This window comes from Cuculus canorus, chromosome 3, assembly GCF_017976375.1.
Source record: "Cuculus canorus isolate bCucCan1 chromosome 3, bCucCan1.pri, whole genome shotgun sequence".
Lineage (NCBI taxonomy): Eukaryota > Metazoa > Chordata > Aves > Cuculiformes > Cuculidae > Cuculus > Cuculus canorus.
The window spans coordinates 93358863-93383232 of NC_071403.1; the positions used below are offsets into that span (position 1 = coordinate 93358863).

Here is a 24370-nt window from a genome sequence, read left to right on the forward strand (position 1 = left end):
AAAGTGACTAATGTTCCCATCTCCCAGTTGCCAGGCAGTGTACTAATCTCTAGGTCATAAGCAAGGAATGCATAATACTGTCCACCTGTCCTGTTGAAATTCTACTACTGTGGAAAAGAAACAAACAAACAAACAAGCACCAAACAAAGTCTTATTTACTGGGAGGGACAAAACAATTGCTATTGTTACCCAGGACCAGAACCACTTTTCTGGTCACAGTGAGGCAGTATATATGTCAGCAGCAAAGGGGGTAAGAGGAGCAGGTCCTGAGTTCTGGGCACTTGAGAATCTTGAAATATGTTATTCATCAGTGCTGATACTCAGTATGAGCATCAGAATGTGATCCTATTGCTTTTTTTTCTAATATAGCCTAATTTATTGATACTGCAGCTGTTGGACTAGACTGTAATGTGAAGTGACAGCCATAGCATTGCAGTTGGCAATTTTGAGAAGTGGTAAGGATTCTTGTTTAGTCTGTAAATATGATAGTTCAGATTTGTCAGCCTCGGCCTCATATGTTACATAAGAGAATAATATACAGTGTTTTGTTGCTATTTTCCTAATTATGATAGTTTTATTTCCAGAATTAATTTTTTTATTCTGCTCTTTTCCATTGTGCAGATTACCGCCCTGAGAGTTTTGTGTGTTGTTCAGTAGCAGGATTTGGTTATATAGGAAAAAACACTCCCCACTCTTAATGATGACAGATACAATTGAATTAGTTCTCTGCCATCTCCTTTGATGTACATAGTTTGTCCCCATTAATATTGATGTACTTCAGAGTCACAAGCACATGTTGGGATGAGAGCAAGCTCCTGAATGTTGTATTTTGCTCTTTGTGGAGCTGACTATATCGCTTTACATCTAAATGTAAGGAAAGCTGCTGACAGTTTTGATATTTTAAATTATAACTGAGAACTAATTCAAGGATCAAAGACACTCTTTGGGGGAGATCACTCTACTGGTAGGAAAAATCATTACCTTTTTCCCCAGTCTTATATATTTGTACTGTATGTCTTGGAAATATCATTCCCTACAGTTTTTGAATCTTGATGTTTAATTTAACACAAAGGTCTTTGAGCAGCAAAGTGGGAGGGGGACTTCTGCTAGTAAAACCTCATAGAAGGAAATTGAAATGTACATGTTTTTTCTCATTTATCAAAGAAGTGCAAAAATCTAAACTGACATTTTATATCAAATGAATTATGAACAGTGTACTTTGTACCTAAGGGAACAACAACTAAATTAGACTTTTGTTAAAAAGAGAGAGAGGGGAAAATAGGCTTTTAATAAAATATACAGTCATTTTTGGTATTTTGTCTGAACCTGACACATGCTGTACTTTACAGAAGAGAACTAGAAGTATAGGTTACTTCAAAGGCTATATGCTTTGAAAGCCTTAGAGTGAATTGTGAAGCAGGTTAAGATAACACAAAAATCAGGGTTTCTAGTTAGTGTAAGTATTGTTTCTTTGATATTTTTGTTTTTACCCTTGTCCAACTCTGGTGAATAGGAAAAGATAATATATTTTTTAATAGTTTGAAAATCAGAGGAAAGTAGTAAATTATATATTTTTTTAACTTCATTTCTGAGAGTGTGGTAGCTACTGGAAAACTGGAAAACCAGTTTTCCAGGGACCAAAATTTTAGAAGACACTTGACTGAACTCTAAGTATTAAAGTTTTGAAGAATTATATCCTTTGTTTTTTAAGGGCATAACTTACACTATCTTTAGGTGAAGAAGACTTCTTTTAGTCAGAGAAGCCTCCCAGTCTATAAAGCTAGAGTTTGAATTGTTTATGAGATTTTTTTAATTCCCAGTTTCTGAATTTCCTTCATGACTTTCAGTGGGAATATATTTATTTCAGTGCATTGACATAGAAGACACTTTGATATTGTTGTGATAAGCACCTTCACCTTAGAGGAAATGGGAAATGAGAAGATAAAATTCCATGTTCCCTAGTGCACTTCTATGACACTTTTTATGTATGAACAAAATATTGGAGCAGTAGTTGCTTTTGTCATATGTCATATACATATACTTCATAAAAGTAAATTTCAGAAGATTAGGTAACTTAGAATATACAAAAGCTTTCGGATACTCTGCAAGATCTTTGTGGAAAACAATGGGGTGTGAACAGTGATCATTGGAAATATTAGCAGGAACACATCACAAAATCTGAAACGCAATGAGACCAACTATGTTTGTAGCTTTAGTATCATTTTATATTGGTACCATCATGATACTTGAACTAAAACCAAAGCAGTAATGAAATGTATCAACAGCAGTAAATTCTCAGCTGAGATATTCCAGTGTACTTATACCCAGGGAGGCAGTGCCTTGGTCTTTTCAGGCTTGTGATTTCCAGTAAAGATGAAGTCATCTGATCCTTGAATATGTGAGTCTGCTGTGAGAAATGGTTTATTTATTGGTATAGACAATGGAAGTAAGGTGATTGCTTTTCTTCATTTACAACTAAGAATTCAGTTTTATTATTCAACAGTACTGATTTTCTAAATCTTCTATTTATAAATCATACTACTATATAGTATTCATTTCAAAATAATATGTGAATGCCACTGGAAGTGGGGCAGTGTAAATGTTCATTTTTCTGTTACAAAAAGGGAAAGAAAAGAGGTGGCAGCTTGAAGGTCATTTGGCAGAGCCATGACAGAGAGCTGGTCCCCTCCAATCATACCAGACACTTAAGACTTTCTGCTCATGCTGTCTGTAGAGGCGATGAGAGAGAGATGGGGACATGAACTATAGGTGGGAAAAATCACTTTCTTCTTTCTTAGTTCCTGCCTCCCGTTTTCCCTGTAAATAAACATTGACAATGAGACAAGGAGTTTTGTGATTACCGCATGTGGCATAAAGAAGTTAATCAGCAGCTGCAAACCAAGACCACCTCTGTGTTGCCTGGATTACTAGAAGCAGAATATTTCTGGAAACCTCTTTTCCTCCTCTTTCCGCAAATAACGAAAGAATTTGAGGGGAAATGTCTCTTAAGGCTTCAGTTGTTTCATGGCCAAAAGGTAGTCCAGTGACCTGGATCTCGCAGATACCTATGGGACATTCAAGATATAGCAAGACTGCACCACCCACTGTGCATAGTGACTCCCTAACATCAGCTAATCTGTCATCTTGTCAGATCTGTTTTCTACATGTGGACACTCTGAAGCTTGGATTCCATCAGAAATGGTAGTATTTCACACCATCATCTATGTACTTCAGGGAAATTTATGGATTCAAAATAACTACAGGTAATCTTATTGCAAATCTAAGTTATTTGCAAACCTGCGTTGTTCTTCAGTCTGTATATTTGGGCATATATAAACTGACACTTCTGTCAAAATGCACACCAACTGGCAACACTTCGGTTTTCTGCCAGGAGAGTAGACTGTTCTGTGAGTAACAGTCTGCTGGCACATCGATAATGCAGGAGTGCACATAAGGCTAGCATTTGAACCATAAGACTTCTTATTTAACAAGAACTTTCACATCTTTTCTAATATCTCACTTTCTTTAACATTCAGTCCGGTTGCTATATTTTAGTAGTTTCCTTTGCTACACTGAGTGGAGCTGTAGAAACAATAATTCACAGAAACCACATCTGTTTGTTCAAGTAGAATGCTGCTTTCTGGCTTTGAATATCCTATGTTATACTTTTGCTTCCACTCATGGAATAAAGCAAAATTAGAAATTAATTTTCAACAACTTATGCTTCAGTCTGAGGCCTATGTTTCTTGTAACGTCACCACCACTGTGCCTTTTCCTTTTCCTTTGTTCCTTCTTCATCATCTATGATGTTAGTGTCCCCCTCATTGAATTATTACACTGCAAATTACTTCATTGGGAAATCATATCCTGCATCTTCTTTCCTCAAAACCTTAAGCTGTCTCATTTCTGGTAAAATATTTGTTTAGTCTGATGGAGATTTGAAATCTTTTTTTCAGCAGTCTAATCCCATTACTGTATGTCCGGTTTCTGAAGACACAGCGATTCTCTTCGTATTTATAAAAGTTCTGTGTCCTATCTGTCTGTCCTGTTGTTTTCTTATTATTCTTTAGGCTACATAGGTTTAAACTTTCTTCCCTGGTCTTTTCCCAAGCATCAGTGATATAATTTTGGGGGATTCTTTTGTTGCACTCAAGAACCCTCTGTTTCCAGAGCTATCAAAGTACTGTTTAGTTTCAAACATGAAGTAAAGTCTTAGAAGCCAGCCTGCACCTCTTTGAAATTGTACCGTTGACATTAAGAAAGAAGCTTCCATTTAGCCAAATGTCTGCTTGCCAGCAGTCTATGACACTCTTGCCAGAAATGTTTCCATCACTGTGGAAGCAAGAATACCTTCCTCTGGTCATTGCTCTCTGCCTGCAGATATCAATTGTAAGGGAAGCTGCAAGATTTTGAAGATTATATCAAGTAAATTTCCACCTTCTTACTTTACTAAAAAAAAAAAATTCACTTATAATGCTACTTAATGGAGGAAACTGAACCTATTGCATGGAGGTATATAAAATCTTGTTCCCTCTGTTCTTGTCACATCTGTTCCCTTAAGTAAAAAGAGGCAGATCTGATTTCCTTTTACCGAACTCATAATTAACCCAGAAAAGCTGTCCATATAATTTTGGTTTCTGCCTGATTTTGTAATACCTATGAGTATGTTTTTTCCTCATAGTATTTTTTTAAAAAAATAATTTTATGATATGACAGTTATTGGCTAGGCATCCTTTTAAACACTCTGATGAATAATCAGTTTTACTGGGCAGTTATAAATTCCATCCAATGTCTTTATTACAGGTATTAAAATCATTAATCATTCAGCTAATTGCTTATTGGCATTCTTTTGTAGCTTTTAGAGTTTAGCAAAGTTCTTGCTGAGTAACATGGATAAACTTCTATCTAGCATGAGGCTGATTACTTGTTATATAAAGGTAAAGGTGACAAATCTGTAAGACATTTTTATAGTGTTGACATCAGTAAAATATAACACTTAGAAAAGGGGCATCTCTTACACATATTTTTAATTGAGACCCATATCTAGACTGCAGATTTTGAGTTGCACATGAAGAAAAGTTCATTAAAAGGAGGTCTGATACTTTTTTTTTGCTAGAGCTGTATTAATGAGGAATAAGTAAGCCTGCTTTGGGATTTCAAAAGACAGTTGTCTAAAACTACCTGTCTGTAGGGCATGGAATAAAGCCTGAGTTGATTTGCAGGACCCTACTAAAGTTGTACTCCGCAGCTTGGAATACCAAATAGTGCAAGTGGAGGAAAATTTGGAGTTACACATTAAACATTCATTTCAGATAAAGATAAATTCTAGATTTTTCAACCATATTTGCATTTTTGTGAGTCATATTGTGCCTTACAGGTACAAGTAACATTAAAGAGTAATGCTAAAATTGAAAAGATTTACAAAGACACTCTATTTCAAATAAAATTACTATTATAGCAGAGATTAGATGTTTAAAACAGGATAGATCATGAACAGAGAACAAGACATGTCTGTACCCTGTTTACACCATACTTCTGAAAAGAAAATTTCATGAACATGAAGTGTGAACAAGTTTGGATTTATTGGGAAGTTTACAGAGGCTTTAAGCTACTCCTTTATGTCTCTTTACTTGCTTTTTTTCCATAGCACAGCTTCCTTTCTTTCCAAGCCCCGTGTTCCAGAGAGGAGCAAGCAAGAAGGCCAACATGGACCTTTCACATTGAATGTTCCAAAGTGCATGGATGAGTGTTGAATAAGGGATGTGTTTTCCCTGGTCTGTGTATTATGGATAGAGATTTATCTGTAACTAAAATTATGAGTGAAATTACAACATTATAAAGAAAATCCAATGTATTCTGTTAGTTCTTTAGGCATTGTGTAGTTGAAAAACAGCATGGTTGAACATACATTAAATGAAAAATCGAGAACAACTGTGTGTATTTGCTATACACTCAGTAGGAAAGATAACTGGGAAAAGAGGGTTAAGAACCAAACCAGAGTAAACATCAGTGAATCTGTGAAGATAAGAAATAAAAAAAAACCAATCTTCTCTTTACCAATAGATAAGGATTTATAACTAGCATGCACTTCTAGTGATGACATATGGCCCAGCATCATGACCTGTCTTTTGGTTAAATGAAACAAAAACACATGGCCATGTTGAGAATTATGAAGACCACAATAACTAGAATTATTTGGACTGAGCAAACAACTAGATGACAGGCATACCTGGGAAAATCAGGAGAAACAAATGTCAACATGCAGAACATATTGCCGCAAATGTGTTGCAATGAAATGGTCTCAGTATGGGCACCTAAAATAGAAAATAAATCAGGAGTATCTTAACAACCAGTTCAATAAGATAAATAAATGGGGTTTGTGAAATGAACCTGGAAAAGAGTGAGAGTAGGCGTGACTGAGCAAGACATTCATCTAAAGGTAGTCTGACTGAAACTTTTCCTTGCTGTTATGGCACAAACTGTGGAAAGTCTGTTTTCCTTCTCTCTAAATACCTGCAGCAACCATATGCATACATGTGTATGAAAAATACTCCAACAGCATGCAAATATTTTACACATGCATATGAGGCAAATTTTTGAGTTATCTTTACATAGCTCCAAACTCTTATAACTGCCTATCTGCAGGTATTGTGACACAGCAGGGCCTATATATCTGATCACTTTTAAAAGTGGCTTCACTTCACTTCACTTCAAAGTTGGTGTGGGTTTACACCAATTTGATAGATAGCTAATCAAGCTCTCCTGGCTTGACTTCCTCTTATTAAAGATTAATAGTGCAGATATTTATATAACTAAATAACAGTCTATTTTCCTAATGATAGTTTACTTTTAATAATCCTTTTTAGTCTTCTGCTTTCAGAAAATTTAATTTCAGATATATCCTTATGATAAATATAATTAATTCCTTTCAGAAAAACTGGCTTTCAGCATGGAGTAAGCATTTAAGTACAACCATTTAACACAATGCTTGCTGTTATTAAAATAAACAAATATTTACAAAGTTCATTACTACTGCATATGTTGTTTAAGATGAGGATATTAAGGTAAGAAGTTGAAACACTTTTCAAAGTCTGCATAGCACATTAGTGGCCAAGCAGGAATTAGATCTATCTTGACTCATCTGCATGTACCGAATACCTGGAATAAAATATATCATTGTCAGCTTGAAACAGTCTTCAGGTTTTGTTATTTTGTGGGGCTATTTATTAATAATTTGATTAAAATTGACATCTGATTGAATATTTTATTCTGCCTTTGTAGACTCTTCGTATACGAAGTGTGACTTTCTGTCCTGCTGAGTGAGGATTTACTGGGCTAGGTGTTGATTCAGTAGGTTGCGAGTGGAGTGGTTGCCCCCTGAGGGTCATATTAAAGCTTGAGGGGAGCGTTTTGAGCAACATTGCATCTTAAAGACAATATATCAAGCTGATAGATACATGGCTCTTCTGTTGAGAAATTTGCAGTAGAATTACTGCTGCTTGCCAGTTATTACTTGGGTAGTAAGGAGTCTCTCGGGAATATGGATCGGATAAAAAGGGTTAAGCTGAGGGAAATGTTACGCTGAAGACCTTGGTGATGAGGAGTGTTTGAAATAGTCAAAAGGATGTTTTGTGTGCAGTTTAGAGTTACTGTTACTAGGGGGAAGTGCTCTGTAGTTTTAATGATCAAAGTGTGATTAGTTTAATAAAGCACCTTTCTCATTATGACTCAGCAGAGATTTGACGATTTCTTTGTTGTACCCTCCTGCCACCCTGCCCCATTCCTTTAGAAGTGCATAGCTGAGGACATTTGCTGCGAGCTACAGGAAGTCTTTCAGATTCAAAACATTTGCTCTATATTCTAATATGTTTGTTCGAAAGTAGTCTGCTAGGCTTGTTCTACACATCAGTCGACTTTCACAGAAGAGACTTGTCCAAATTTACTACTCTTCCCTATGCTGTGCTTTTGTTGGTAGAAGAGATTTGGACATTTAGCTGAGATTACCTGCACCATTAAAATAACATCCACACCGTGAATTGTTATTGACATTTAGACAGCTACATCTTTGTTTTTTGATGAACTTTCCTGTGTCGCTATAATAGCACCACTATACATACATAAAGCTTAATCAGAGCTTTTACTTTGTAGATCTCCGAGAGCTTTACAAGGAAGGGTAAGTATTATTATCTCCATTTAACAGATTGAGAAATGAAGGACAAAGGTGAAGTGATATGTCCTGGCAGAATTGGAAATAAATTTAACACTTTTGCCTCCTCAGTGAGTTGCTCGCATGTCTGCTCAATAATGATGTGAACTTTGACTTCCTGGCCAAATTACAGCTCAGCTAATTAGATTTATTTTTAGATGTAGCTTTTTTTGATATGTAGAATTTCTGTGTGCACTTAAACAACTGGTGCTTTTTAAGCTAGAGGTAGTCCAGTTATAAATTGCATAATACCCTACTTTGAAGGGATATTGAGTCTTACTTTTAGTGTCAGCTCATCAAAACACTGTAAAACGCTCTAATGAAAGTTTTTATGTTATTGGTGCCATCTTTTCATCTTTCTCATACTTTCTTATGAATTTGCCTGCTAACAACTTCAGGAATCATTTTATAAAGGGATGCCAGAATAATTAATGAGGTACTGTACATTACATCCATAAGATTGGAACCTTCTTATTGCACAACTTAACTCCACTAGTTATGTTGCTGCTGAACGGAACAATATTAAGTGAGGTTCTCCATTTTACTCTGAGTGTGAAATTTAATTCACATACAGAGACATTTGCTGTGCAGATGTTTGATTTTGATGGCACAGCTGGAGGCTTGTTGGCGGTTGTTCAACTTAAATCAGCCATCTTCTTCCTTCTGAGTTGAGGTACTCACAAGCTCTTGATTGGCCTTGAAGCTCTTGTTGGCGAGGGATTTGGAGACTGTGAATTACCTTAGTCTCAGACATGTCCTCAATTTCTAAATAGGAAGAATTCAAGTTTACTTGGGATATAGTAGAGCCTTATTGCCTGAGTCTAGATAATAGCAGTAGAAGGGAGCATCCAAAGGCAGCCCACCTGGCTCAAGCCCAAAAACTTTATGTTGTCTTTTTTGTGGTAACAGAGAGGAGGGGAGGAGAGTGAAGGAAGCTAGACATCCTTTCCCACTTCATTTTGTCCTGAAGAAAACCCTAGGAGTGTTGCAGGGCTATGGATTAGTTCTCAGAAGTAAAATACCTGATAATAAGTCAGGTACCCCAGCAGCCAGTAAAAATTTCTTGTGAGAAACGGCAGACCGTGAACTGAAAGGAAAAGGAGTACGTCTCTAGATTAGAGCAAACCATGTCTTATGCTTTTCTATGTAAAACAATTTGGAGCTGGAGCTGAAGAATTTTGAAGTTCCTCAGTCATAAGCATGTATAATCAGAGTGAAACAGCCAGGTGCTAGTTCAGATATGTCTATATATATCAGTATAAATAAAAACTACTGTATATGACTGATTACTTTTTGTTCTGAGCCAAAGCCTGCCTTCCTTCTGTTTCAGGGAGAGTATGATTCAGATAGTGTATCACTAAGTCTGTTACTTTTCTCTTAGTAACCACCTCATGTCCAAGTGGTAAATGAAAATCATAAAACTTACTGTAAAATGCTATTTGCTTATCTTACAACTTACAACTTATGCCCTGAGACTTACAACTAGACCTTAAGTTACAGATCTGTGAGGCTGGTTTTTTTTTCCAATAGAGAGAAGAAAGAAAGTAACAGCAACAAAAAATTCTGTAGTAAAAAAACAAAGAAAGAAGCAAATGGTAACTACTGTACCTTGAAAAGCAAAACTGTTATACAAGATTTTAAATGACAAAAGCAATAACTTTCCAGTGTTTTAACTCTTCAGAAAAGAGCTACAGGGCTACGGCTACAGACATGCATTATATATAAAAGTTCCAAATGTATTTATATACAGAAGTTTTCTTAAACAGATTGTTTTCTTCTTAAAGAAAAAACAAAGCCATAAACTCATGGGTGCAAATTAGCATAGTTCTTTTTACTGCAGTGAAATTTGCAGCAGTTAAAGGTCATTGGTGGTACTGTTACTGGCAGATTTTGATCTGCAGTTCCTGGACTCCATAAAAATTAATTTTCTTAACAAAACAGTAGGCTAGAGACTGAAACTTCAGTAAATCTATTTTGATTTCTACCTAAAGACATTTTTCCCTTAAAATTTCTTCTAAAATTAGTATTAATTTATAAGGGTGAGAAAGTATCTGAATGATAAAAAGTCTAACCAATTTTACTCTTGCTTGGTAACATTTCTGTGAGCATTTGTTTAACTTCTCAGGGTGGCAGAGCTGGGCACAAGGAGAAGTAGATAATATTTGAACAGGTGGTAGAGAATATGTTGCTTCTGAATTACTTCTGGTGTTTGGAGGTTTGCTTTTCGCAAAGTGATATTCATGTAACTGCATTGAGAAGGAGAAAATAAAGAAATAGCATTGTTCAGTAGTGAAAATGTTAAACTAAATGGACCATGTTAACATTGCTGTTGATCCTGAGTAACATTTTTTTCCAGTATACAGAGCATTTTGTTTCCGCCCGGCATATGTTCTCCATGGTTTTCTCTGCTCTAATTCATCCATGTTTTTCGACAGCTCCAGATGGCGTGATGCCTCCAAGGCTTTCATCTGCCACTCCGACCAGTCTTCAGGTTGTCTGGTCTACACCAGTTCGCAACAACGCCCCAGGCGCTCCCAGCTACCGACTCCAGATGCGACGGAGGCATTCTGCTGGTGACATTTTAGAGTACGCAAACTATAGCAAGGCCACCATCAACTGCTGAGCAAAAGTCCTGTTAACTTGAATATGGCTCACCTTTAGGGTGGCTGTTTTTGCGACAAGACATGTAATGTTTTAGTCTTTCCTTAGGTGCTGAGATGTTTAATGATGTCACTCTTGCTGCTTTCCTTTGCAGTTTGTTTTCCAGCCCTACTGCATCCTTACAACACAGGGTTGGAGATCTTGAGCCATACACCGAGTATGAGATGAGAGTGATTGCTTCCAATGGTTATGGCAATGCTTGTAGCAACTGGACTTCAATGACTACAGCAGAGGACAGTAAGCAGTCTGATCTTATTTAACTTCCTTTAGCAGAAAATATAAGTAACAACTCAGCTGCCATTGTACATTATTCCTTTTGGTTACCTAGGTCTGGCAATTAAATAGCAATAATTTGTTTCTTTCCTGAATATTAACTTGCAGTAACAACTCCTAAGGGATCAAGTATCTGTTGTCTTAGATTTTCATAAAACATGAATATTTAAGTATATGTTTTGTGAAGTAGTATCTTATTTCTTCATATAATATACATCCCTGCATATGTGTTCATACATGGTTAGATGCATCAGTAAGTACAGCTTCATACACAGTATTCCTTTACATTCAGGGTCTTGATTCTTATTTCGGTTATATCAGAGAAAATGAGTTGAAGTTATTACTATTTGACAGTTGTCTTATCTCTTTGTTGAGAATACCTAAGCTGTACCACAACTGAACAGAACTTTTCATTCCCAGTGTTCTTTGTTAATTCAAAGTGGTAAACTACTGGTTTGAAATTGTTTGTCATTGCTAGTTCCATCACTTTTGTCACTAATAGTTCTGTATTCTGCAGACTCACTCCACATAATTTGTTCAACAGTCCCTTGATTTAAGAAAAAGGAATCAGCATATATGTACAGCCACTTAGTTTGCAGGGTAAGATTTCTCTGCCTTCACACCAAAGTGCCTTGTGGCCTTATTCTATTTTACACTGATATGAGATCTGACTTTCAGACCATAAATTTAACCTGATGCTCCTATGCAGTTGTGGTAGTAAATATTTAGTAGTGGTGACTCAGCTTCATTTTAGTCCCTTCTCTACATGGATAGTTGTCTATCTCAAGAAAACACCCAGAATTGTGCTCTCACAATTGTAAAACAATTTTCTTTGAAGCTGAGCAAATAATTCACAACATAAATTTATCTGAAAAACCATTTAAGCTCCAAAGGTATAAATGTTTCTATGAACACATTAGGTAATTACCTAATAAAAGTAAGTTCTGAACTTAATCTTTACATACCGCTAATGTGTGATCTACCTGTGAGAAATTTCGTTGACATTCAATTCCTTTGTTGTAATTTTTTTTTGCTACCAAAAGTGCATACAATATTACTATACTTGTCTACATTCATGGTCTAAGTGCAACCAGTCTCCTATGACTATTTCATTCAAATTGCAATGATGTTTTAGTCCTGGTCAGATAATTCACATAATGTTGTTTCCTTTTAGATAGAAGAGAAATGCATTTAAAAGGCATTACTTGTTAGTATACATAAAAATTCTTTTTTGTGCAAGATAGTAGGTGTAAAATTTTAAAATTCTTTTATTGGGAATTAGAAACAGAGACAGAAGACACTGGACATGCATTCCTTAATAGTTCTACTGAACATGTGTGTAGAAGTTATCTGCTACATAGAACTTTGATGGTGCACTAGCATGAAATGCTACTTTCTGCAAAACCAGGCTGCAAATACGCTGTAAGTTAGTGTGGAACATAGATGTTGCCAAAGTAAACTTAAGAATATGAAAACAAAAATATAATACTTTTACCAGTGTTTATGCAATTAAAATATTTTGACATTCACAAACAACTCACCTCTTCAGCTATGGTGCTACATCTTGTTCCTTAGTTAAAACGAAACTTCTGTTGTTCAGTAATAAATCACGTCTCCAAAGGGAAAATTATTTTCCTTAAAATGTTCTCTCCATTTGCATTGATGCTGCTAAAGAATCCATGCTGATGCATCCCCAGTATCCAACAACTCTTGTAATTTACAAAGAACTCCAAACTTTGAGTGGTAACAAAGAACTCTAGTGTTGGTGTCATTGTGGAAGCCTGCCATCTGTGAGAGGATATTCAACTCTATTGCATAAGACTGAATGATTGTCATTGGGTATAAGCAGTATTTCTGTCAAGGTTTCAATATTTTTCTTATGAAACTGCCTATACTGACAGCTTGTTGCAGAAATACACTTAATTCCTGGCCTTGCTAACCAATAGATTTTAACTTCTTAAAGTACAAATGACAGTAGAAATTTCCCATACCCGTTACTCTGTTGAAATATATGTGTGTACACATGTTCTTATTGAATTTTATGTGGTGAATATATGTCTTTTTTTGTTTCACCAAAGCATAAAGTATCTGTAGGAATAAAATATATGTGTGTGTGTTTATGTGCACAGACGCCTTATAGAAATAGATGTACATCAACACATCCACTTTTAAAGTGAATAGAGTTCTACTAATACAAGCTGATAATTCCACAATATATCTGCATGTTATATTTTATTTGTGATAAAAATTTATTAAACTATTAGAATATTAGTAATGATTAAGGAAAAGGAAAAATTAGAAAACGCTGTCAAAAAATCTGTTGCATCTGGTAATAAAGTGTCTTAATATTCAGACTAGTAGGTTTGGGATATTTTTAATGCAAGAAAAAATGCTGTAAATAATCTTCAAATGCTTCCATTTATGTGAGGGTGGCACTAGTAACTGATTCCATGCATTCTTTAAAGTCTAACCTGCCCATGTCCGATAACAATAGCATACATATCCTATGAATATTTTAATACCTGCCAGACATATGCTAATAAAAGATGTTTGTTCCAGTGCTCTTGGTCAGTATTGCTTCAGACTATTTGCTGCTAGACAAATAGAAACAGTTTATCAAGTTTCTGGATTAAATCTTACTTTCAGTAACTTGAATGTAGATTTAAGAGAACTCTCTTGCAATCAACGTAATCACCACTGAACTGAGAGGTCAATATGCAACATTAAACAATGAATGGAATTTCATGCATTGCATTCAGAAATAAAACAACTTCTTCCAGATATAAAAAAGAAGATATCATTTAAGTTTTCCCTTTTGTTAAGGCAAATCTTTGAGATATCTGAAAAGGAAGCTATAAAGGAATTGATTATCGTTACCTGAAACTGGCCAAATGGCAGCTGCTGAATTCTTGTACTGTGGCTTTATGATTTGCAAAATTACATTGTCTGGTAGCAATCCACAAGGTGTAATCTTTGATCAGAAGGATAGTTCCCAAATGAGAAAGGTGCTTTTTCTAGTGCTTGAGAAAATCCATCTTGATTTGGACATGTTTTAAGCTATCAAAACTGCTACTTTAAAGCTGTTCCTTTCTTTTCATTTGAATGCCCTAGAAACTGGCTGCAGTCCAATGACCTGTGTACAGCAGGGCATCTCAGTCACCAGCATATTCTCTGCATTGGCTACATTTCAGTCCCGTGGGTCAACGTACAATTCCAGTATGGAGAGCTCTTACTGAAACCCTCTTATAAGTGCTTGGCTTACACTAGCTGAGGGAGATTGTTTTGCAAGTTGGCTATCAGGCAGTCCAATTTTTCTTTCTTCAGTTCTTACATAAGTGACTGTAAGTCCATGTCTTTTATGTATGAAGCAGTTATTGGCAAGTCTAATGTTTATTCACAATAAGTAATGTCAAAAGTCCGTAGTAGTCACATGAGATCATTATGCCTGCGAGTTACTAGAGAAAAAAAAGCGATTTAATAAAAAAAAAAAATTTAAAAAAGGCTTCTGCAATGTATCAGCCAAGCTGTTTCTTAATAAAACAAGCAAGCGCTATTCCTATCATCTGGAATACTGTGGTGTGCTCCTCTGGCATGGATACCACAAAGCTTTGGTTCCAGGATGAGGAGGCCTATTCTCTTAAAGCTTACTTATGTGGACAACAGAGAGAGGCAATGCAGGACCAGAGAGTAGGCAATGGAGTTCCCACTTTTTAGAAACTCTTGCTTTCTCTGACGATTATGTACATTGTCTGAGAAGAGAGGTCTCCTACTTTAGCTATGTAAGTTACTTCCATATAATTTAGGTATATAGACTAATCCATAGTTAGTTGATGTGAATGTGGTCACTTGTGCTCAAGAAAGATAAAAAGAATCTGAAGCCAGAGAAGACAAAACCTGGTCACATGATAAAGAGAAGAGTCGTGAAATACATGATAGGGTGAATAGCCAAAGGACAGAAGAACAAATTAAGCTGGAGTAGCATTGTGGCAAATACAATATGATGATCATATGATAAACAGTACAAACTGCCTGTGCATGCCTTTAAATGAGGAATTAGAAGTTTCTTAACCACTACACTGAGGTTCTGGAACCAATGTGCATTTAGAGTAGCAGTGGGCAAATTGGCTGAATACTTTGAAGAATCTTTTATTTGAAGGAGTTCATATGAACTGCATGTCATTGCATTAACAGCTTAAGGGCTATTGAGGGGTCTGATGCGACAAAAGTTGCCTGTGGATCCTTTTGTCCAGACTTACAAAATGTGGATTTTCTGCTGGATACATGTAGTAGTATGTAATAGACACCAGATTTTGTTAACATATACTTTCATTGTCAGTGTACCTGAAAAGAGTATATGATAAAAAAAAAAAGGCACAGAATTTCTAATCTAGTTAGTGAGAGAGTTTCCCAGAAAATCAGATATTTCTCATTAGATTTAAAGGGCAGTAGTCCGGGTACATGTCTCAGTATATTAATGAAAGTGTAGATTCCCCTGAAATACATTCATGAGATTATGGCTCCTCATCCCCCCAGTCTGTACAATAAGTAAACAAATGCACGGTTCTAGTCAAGGAATTAAAAAAGACTAATAGCAATTTTGTGCCTTCGTTTTAAGTAGAGTCTGAACTTTGGAATCAGATGAGCAAAATAGCCTGCCATAAAAGATAATTTAATTTCCCAAAATGAAACTACCTTCTAGTATTACTACTGTAATGAAATGGTTTGAAATATGAACTAAGATTCTTAAGGAAAAAGATGCCCACTCTTCCCATGTTCAGTAGTTACTTCTATAAACAATTACATCCATGTAAAAAGCTTTATGATTTTATTTTCATCTTTGTCAGGCTGAGCTGTGTAGCTGTCATACTTTGCAGTCTTCCCTCCAGTGACAACCACATTGACAACATGTTATACTCCACATTGATTTTACAGTTAAGGAGCTGATTGTGATATATAGGGATTTTAAGAATTCAGCTGAGAGGCTGACTTTTGCCTTTTATCATTCCATTAAAATTTTATAACCATCTTTTTCATGTCATTTCATCCATGAATTCTTACTTTAGAAAGTGATAGCTACTGCTGTGAGCATAACTTTTCTCATGTTCAGAGCTTTTTATTGTATTAGCAAACTATCCCAATTATAGTCAATACTCATGTTTTACATAATTGTGGTGACCCTTTCAAGCAAGCAGTATCATGCTAGTTGATTTGTATATAGAATTAGATGATTCTGCTTGCCATTTAAAAAGAAGCTCCACCGAATGAGTGTTGGGGACCAGGATTTAATGCTTTCCCATCCAGTGGGGCCAATTAAGGATCTCTCAAACGTCTTGTTTGAACTCAGAGAGTCTTAAAAGTCTCTCTTTTAAAAGGGCAGTAGGGAATGTGTGGGTGGGTGTGCTAGCTACCAAACTACGCTTTTTTTGAGGGGAGGGACTAGGGGGACACAAACTTTAAATTTGACAGATCCTCCCATACATTACAGTTGTCCTTAAGGGCTGTCTAAATTTGGGAGGTGGGGAGGAGCTGAAGCACAGTTTCAACTAATTACTATGAATGTTTCACCTGTAATGCCAGCAACTTATTCAGTAGGAATAAAAAGGTTTATCTGCTCCCTCGATACAAACTGCTTGATTGCTGTGGGTTTTATTTTTTTGTTTCATATTTCCTCCTGCAGAAATTCACAGTGTGATAGCTTATTTATGAAGTATAATTAAATAAAATGCTAGTTTCTTGCTCAGTGGTAAATATTATATCTTTCATCCCCCTCCTCCCATTAAACTAGGATTTTCAGTAATTTATTTTCATGATATTCTATTCCAAAGCAAATTTTCCTCTTTCCCCCTCACCCCAGCAAAATTTTCACTTTACAGAATATACATCTACTTCAGGTTTACATGTCCAACTCTCCATCTTTCAGTCAAGTCTAAATAATGGACCAAATTTTGTTCCAGCTTATGACCTAATTGATTTTACCCAAGACTACATGCAAATAGAATTGGATTGCTCTTCACAACAGATCATCTTTTATACTTGTAAATTCAGAGATCTAAATTAATCCTAGAGTGCACAAGCATTAAATATAGAACTCCGTCCTTATTATCACTATGAGTAGAACAGGGATTGTGATATGGATGAGTTTTATGGAGTTGCTTTGTGATACATCATACAATAATAAAAAAACCCAACACTGTTACCTTTTCACATTTAAAAAAAAAAAGAAAGAAAAACCAAGAAAAATAAAAGCTTACTGTCCCAATTTTACATCACTGTTTCCACAGACATCAGGGAAATAATCCTGATTTACCTCTTTGTATGTAAGAAAAGAATCTAGATTTATGACGGCTTCAGCTGTTATTCTAAACTAGGAAAGGAGCACTTGTGCTGGATTTATTTGTTTTCTCCTCTCTTTCTCTTTTCACTTAACAATGATCAGAAATTATTTAAATTCTAGTGAAGTAAATTATTGTTCCTACAGAGATACTGTTCCTTGTGATTTGGACAATGTACTGCTTCACTAGGAATTAAATGATGGTGGTGTTAACTATTGTGGAATTCAGCATATGCTATGTCATGTGTCCTGGAGTCTTAGCACACCCACAATCACTAATGAATTTTAAATTTTCTACCCTTAACATTTGAAACTTACCTCCTAAAATCCCCAGACCAAAAGCTATTTTAAACAATTACTAAATCCAAGTATATCTTTTTTTTAAAGATTTCAGTAAAATGTAATGTTCACAGAAAAATCTCATAAATGTCAAAATTGCTATGGGCAGAACGGGGAGGGGGGGAAGATAGCATTTTCTTGATCTGCTGTAGCAATTTATAGATTTCAGGACGTGGTTTATAAGAATGCTAAATGTTCTGGAATTACAGCTGTTACTGATCAGTGATTGAGCCAGATTTGTGTTATTGCACCATGTTCTTGCTTGTACCTAGAGAGCAGTAAAGCCTCAATATAATAAAAAGCACCTGCATTTTAAATGAAATTTCAATTGAAAAACTTAACAGCCCTTCAAATTGCAGAATTTAACGCAGCCCAGTAAAGCTTAAATAACACTTTGCTTCCACAGGCTGAGGGTTTTGCATTCAAGGTGACTTGATTGTGTTGCATGGTGAAATTATTTACAATTAAGGAATTTCTCTGGAGGGCTGCAGAGTATTTGCTGTTCCACAACACCTATGCAGGCATATGGTCGGTCTTTTTCAGTATTCATGGAAGCTCCTGAACCTTTATGATAATTGAATCAGTTAGAGTGCTGAGTGGAGCAAGCATAAAACCTGTTAACCTAAAGGTCAGATCTGTGCATTGTTTATTTATCAGTAGGTGAAAGAGCTAAATCGGCAACTTCTGTCACAGTCGCAGTAAAAAATCACCTATAATATTAACAGAGAGTAGATAAATTGCAAAAAATGGATTAGAATTATAAACAGAATGAAGTAAACTATTGAATATATAATGAGAGATGCATTATTTAGGCTTACTGAGGTGTAAAATATGAAGCTTTGTTATGCCTGTGCCTTTGGTTGCAATTAGTACCTAGCGCTCTAGAAAAGCATCAGCAAAAGCTAGAGCTGCACTTCTGCATTCATTCTTAGCTTTATTCACATGCTAACAGAATTGGTAAGACATTTTTGAGACCCAAGAGGAAAAATGATGCAGAGAAGGAGGAACGAAGGTTGAGAAGAGGAAGATGTGCTTACAAAGTGGCTGGTCTTTAAGAAGAGAGCCATATTCATCCCTTGGATAGCTGGGCCTACAGTTTCTGCAGAAATACAATGTTTGGCAGATTTGAACTTCTTTTGTCATTTTGAGACTTATTTGATGGGTACTGCTTGCTAATGCTGATTTTTACAAATCACAGGCTGTTAGTAATTTTCCTTTCTTTTTTTTTTTTTTTACTTTCTTTCCTGTTTCAGAACCTGGACCTTTAGATCCACCCCTTCTATTGAATGTTACAGCAAGGACTGTGAGCATCACCTGGCAGCATCCTTTAAAGAAAAATGGCATTATAACTCATTATAATATTTACCAAAATGGCCAACTGCATGCTACAGTGCTAGGAAAAATATCTAACTGCACTGTACAAGACTTGCATCCTTACACGGTCTATGTGTTTCAGATAGAAGCATGCACTTCGAAAGGATGCTCTCTTTCACCCCAGACCCCAGCAATACAGACTCTTCCAGATGCACCTGTGGATATTCCTCCTCCAGAGCTCTATTCTGACACTCCAACTTCTGTGGTCATATCCTGGCAACTACCTGCTCACCCAAATGGTTTGGTGGAAAACCTTACGATAGAAAGGAGGGTGAAAGGAACAGAACAAATATCAACTGTGGTGACTCTCCCTCTCAGTCAGTCCATGAGCTACATTGACCAGAGTACTGCTCTGAGCCCTTGGCAGAAATTTGAGTACAGAATTCTGATGAGCACACTTCATGGAGGCACGAACAGCAGTGCATGGTCAGAAGTTACCACTAGACCATCAAGGCCTGCTGGCGTTCAACCACCTGATGCAGAAGTGTTGGGACCACACTCAGTTAAGGTAGGAATAATTTTCATTGCCTCACAGCTTTAACATGTTTTCTGTTTAGCAACTGTGTGTTTAAGAGAGACATCTACTGGCTGAGCCAACAGATTTTGCTGCTGCAGGGGCAGTTGGATAATTAGTGTCTGTCCTTTGGCTGGAAAGCATTGGATTCCTTTCCATTTTTTTTTTTTCCTCATTACACCAGCCTCTGGCATTATACTCGAGTTCATCTTCCTTACACAGCTAAGGTATTTTGAATATTAAACTTGAATGCTTAGTTTTAACTCTCTAATCAGATCTGAAAATTATCTACTACCTTCTCCAAAATTTCAAGACTTCATTGAAATGCTAAGAAGTAAAAAGATATTTTATGTAGTTAAATCTTGTATATAATTATTCGGTGTTTTTTAATAGCTAATGAAGGAGAAAAAATGCATTGTGATTCTCTTGATTTACGAAAGAAGAGTCTTACAGGAATACCTAGGAAGTTTTCAATTATTCACATTGTTCTGTTGGGAATGAACTCTAGAGGACAGAATAACTACCATTGTTTTGGCTTGCATACAAACTTCATTCAAGGGAAATTAGTGTAACCAAACAAGAGGGATTTTTGTAGCTTAGAAGCCTCTTTTGTGTAAATACACACATGCTTCCATGGATTCAGTCTTGTACTAATGCCAAAAGTATTGGTACAGTAGCTTGCTCACTAGAGCACAAAACAAAGGACATTTGCATAAGATTGAAGTTCATCTGTTAGATTTATAATTTTTGGTATACGTTATCTTTTGAAAAGGTAAACATAGTGTTACCAATGCAGTCTAAATAGTTTGAGAGTATGAATTTAAGCAGTAAACCAATGCTGATTTTTTTTTTTTTTGCTTTGTTCACACATAATTTTAAGTTATGAAGAAAGCTATTCACCATTTCAAAATAAAATCTTGAGTTTTTCAAATTATATTTTCACATCTAAGGAATTGTATATTACCACAATGTTAATACCAAATGAGTTCACTATGATTGCAATGGTTACTGAAAGAATTAATAATGATCAAACACTAGTAATTGTGATAAATTGCCAGACTGTTTATTGAAGATTTGGGCAATCTACTTCCAGAATTCTGCCCTCTGTGCCTTAGTATATGTATCCTAATATCAACCACAATTCACAGTAAAGCACTTTTCATCGATATACCAGGAGCAGCAATGCTGACTAGACCTAGTTCAGTGGCATGCCTTCACACATGTCCACATTTTATTGCATGAGCTTTTATACATTGGCTTCAACTCTGAGCACGAAGAAGTCACTGCAACCTTTAATGCTTCAGTTAGTGTGATAAGGACATAATAATTTTATATTTTACCCATATTTTTTTCTTCCTCCAAGTGCAGTCAACACCCAAACCCAATTTTAAAAGCCTGAGAGTTGTCAGAGGTCTTGTCATTCTTTACCGTATGTCTTTTATGGAGATCAGAGGTGTGTGCTCAGTTGTAATTTTATTGTCTTTTGCTAAGCTCCAAGATTAAGTCATCTACCAATACTGAAAATCAGCTTGATCATTTATTTTTTCTGAAACCTGAAATCAGGCAGTTGCCTTCACTCTGTAATAATTTAATTTCAATATAACAATGCTTTTTAAATTTATTTTCCTTTCTTGCTGAAGAGTTTAAATGCTTCTTTTTCTTTCTTCTTCCCCAGTCAATCGTTAACATACGTTAAAAGCTCTTTAAAGCTTTTTAATGTCTATGTTGTGTGACCTTCTGTATGAGTGGTGGTCATATTTTTTGCCACTGCTGCTCTCGTGGTCTCAGGCTTGTCAGGCTTGTTTTTTGCACCTGGAGACATATATTTATTTGGTCTGTTCAGACTAATTTCTGTCAAAAATGCTGAAGCCTGGATGGCTTTATTTCCACGATGCAGTTTTACTCTTCATTTTTCTTATTTATAAGTATTTAAGTTAAAATGCTCAAAATAATTAAAGGTGGCAGCTTTTAATTGAGAAAAGTGACTTTTGTATGTGCCTTTCCGAATATACTCTCCCCAGAGTACCTGTTTTTCAGCAAAAAATCTCTTTCTCAGTGTACAAAGTATTGGTTGTCTTTGCTGATATGGACAGAAATTCTTCTAATTTATCTATTTTTTTATTTTACTTAATGTTCTTTAATTTGGTAGTCATCATAAGTATGGGAGAGTTGGGAATACTTGGTACAGTTCCTGTGCAGAGGCTATTCCATGACTGAGACCACTTCTGATTTCTAAGATTCAAAGACTCCTTGAAAACATTAAACTTTCTCTTACTTGTACAGGACTCAAGAGATTTTCTGTTTTAAGCTTTTATTATTATTTATTATTATTATTTATTATATCATTAAAATTTTAAGTAAAGTTATGGATACAGAAGAACTCAATGCCCTTCATAACTGAGGAAATTACCAACAAAGCTTGCTGCGTGAGAGTCCCAGAAAGGCATGTTTTCTCTCCTGAGCAGACCAAACCTACCACACTTGGAGTGCATATATCACCTACGTAGTGTTCAAATCACATTTGTGGAATCTGTGCTGTACAATGCTCTTATCTTATTCAGTGTCTACAACAGTAACTCTTTAGCAAAGAATGGAAAACAAGCTGTCTCTTTTGGAGGGAGATTTTAATTACCTCTTGCCCTAGAGAGAGCTGTCCTCCCAGGTTAGAATGGAAAGTATTGGAAGGGCACTGTGAGAAAGATTAGCAAGAGACTCTTTACCAAACCAGGGTTGCAAATCAATAGAGGCTTTCAGCTGTCAGTGCTACCAGTCCCTAAACCATGAGCACAAATATTTACTTCTATTGAAAACAGAGAGAATTTACAAAAAAAGAGAAACATATTTCGATTCTTTTATTTAGTTATAGAATCAATATAAATGATTTGAGGATGTGAAGAATTCAAAGTGCTCCAGGATGGTACACACTTGAGTATACAGGTTATTTTCATAGACCAAAGCTTTCACTCTACAAGGAGGAAAATATCAGCACAGCAGGTCACTCTTGGCATAAACACTTCCTATGCATATATGCTCCTTTAACATTTTATTTTAATCAGAATGGACCAATATCTCTCCATAATATTTAGCTTGCTTTCTTTTGTGCAACAGAGAGTGTAAAGCTGTCGATAATTTTTAAATTACCCATTTCTGTGACACCTGCATGATATTTTTTAATATTTGCTGAACTGATAATGTTCATGGTAGCGGAGTATACTGCGCAATAAACTGCTTTTGTGGCTGATTAAATGCCAAAGTGAAGTGGAGGTATTCAGCAACTGCTAAAGCCATTTATTTGGTATATGCCAATGCCATGAACATTATTCCTGTTACACAAGATTTGCTATACCCTAATGTACAGAAGTATAAAAGAAATTGTTTCCTTTTCTTGTGAGTGTTGCAATTGCAGTGCTGCCTCAATCTCACACTTCACACTGATGTGACATTCGGGAATGTAGCTAGGTTGAGTGGCTTGAGAAAGAGGCTGGTTAACACAGTGGATAATTATTTAAAGGAGTTCTTTGTGTAGAATGAGCATTATGTGCCTGGGATGACTGAACTAGATTAACTGTTGTATGCAAATTCTTCAACTTTGGTGATTTAACTTTCAATAGAAAGACTTCCCTTTCACTGCTGTGGCTGTCCCTTGAGGGCTTTGGCCTGGGGAAGACAGATGTAGTTTTGATTATTGGCTTAACTAGAGACTTGCTGATGCATGTTTGGGTGAATTGCTCTCCATTCCTGTCCAGTGCCACCAACTTGACCATAGATAAGACAAGATGCTGCAGCCGTTTGCTGCCATTTTTTTTGCATAGCTTCTTTCTCAAGATAGAAGAAGACATGAGCTAGACTTAATCCTGATGTTTCTCTCAAGGGGAAAGGATTTTTTTTTTCTTTTTGGTGCTTAGCTATGTTGTAAGAGAATGGTTTCATCCTGACTGGATGAAGTACCTTACTGACATGTATTTCTTGTGCCATGCTATTACTTCATGACAACATCAGTTACAGAAGCTTTCTGCAATTTTATTAGATGGAAAATGAGAAAAATAAAAAATTATGATGATTTCATTGACTTCTCTCTTAATATATGTTATATATGTTGCCTGCCAGAAATGAAGGGCCATTGTGATCCTGTAGCACCAAACTGTCATTCTTCTTTGTAATTTCTGCTTTTGCATTTTGATTTAATATCCTGTCATTCATTTTCTATGGATTATTTTTTATCAGTATTTCCTCATGACTCCTCTGATTAAGGAATTGTTGTAGGCTTTTTAATTTCATTGTCATTCATGTTTGGTTTTACCCTCAGAGTTGAGAATCAATTTACAGTTCAGCTGACATTCTTTTCTTCGTGTAGAAGAAGCTACAGCAGAACAACCCAACAGACTGAATAATGTCATCAGCTTCCTGTCCACAGGTTCTTCAAGGGTTGCAGTCTGCACTCTTTCTTTGCAGGAGATTATCATTTATTGCTACGAAGTGATACGCTTTTCTAGTAGCTATTTCTAAAATTTGACTACAAAATTGCATGTGCAAGTGAACAAACACAAACAAAGCTCTACTTTTATAGTTGCCTTCCTTTCTTCATTAGCCCATAAGCTGGACAGCAGACTGCTAAATGCCTGATACTCTGTAAATAGGCTTGGACTAGACTACGTGGGAGAAACATTTCAGC

General features: G+C 36.0%; 1 protein-coding gene across 1 annotated transcript in view; it reads left to right on the top strand.

The window, feature by feature from the left end:
* USH2A (usherin) overlaps nt 1-24370 on the top strand; it is a 386799-nt gene that overhangs the window by 242334 nt on the left and 120095 nt on the right. Inside the window, exons 39-41 of the mRNA XM_054061157.1 lie at nt 10642-10792; nt 10962-11104; nt 19064-19692. Coding sequence (XP_053917132.1) covers nt 10642-10792; nt 10962-11104; nt 19064-19692 — 923 coding nt within the window. The remainder of the gene's footprint in view (nt 1-10641; nt 10793-10961; nt 11105-19063; nt 19693-24370) is intronic.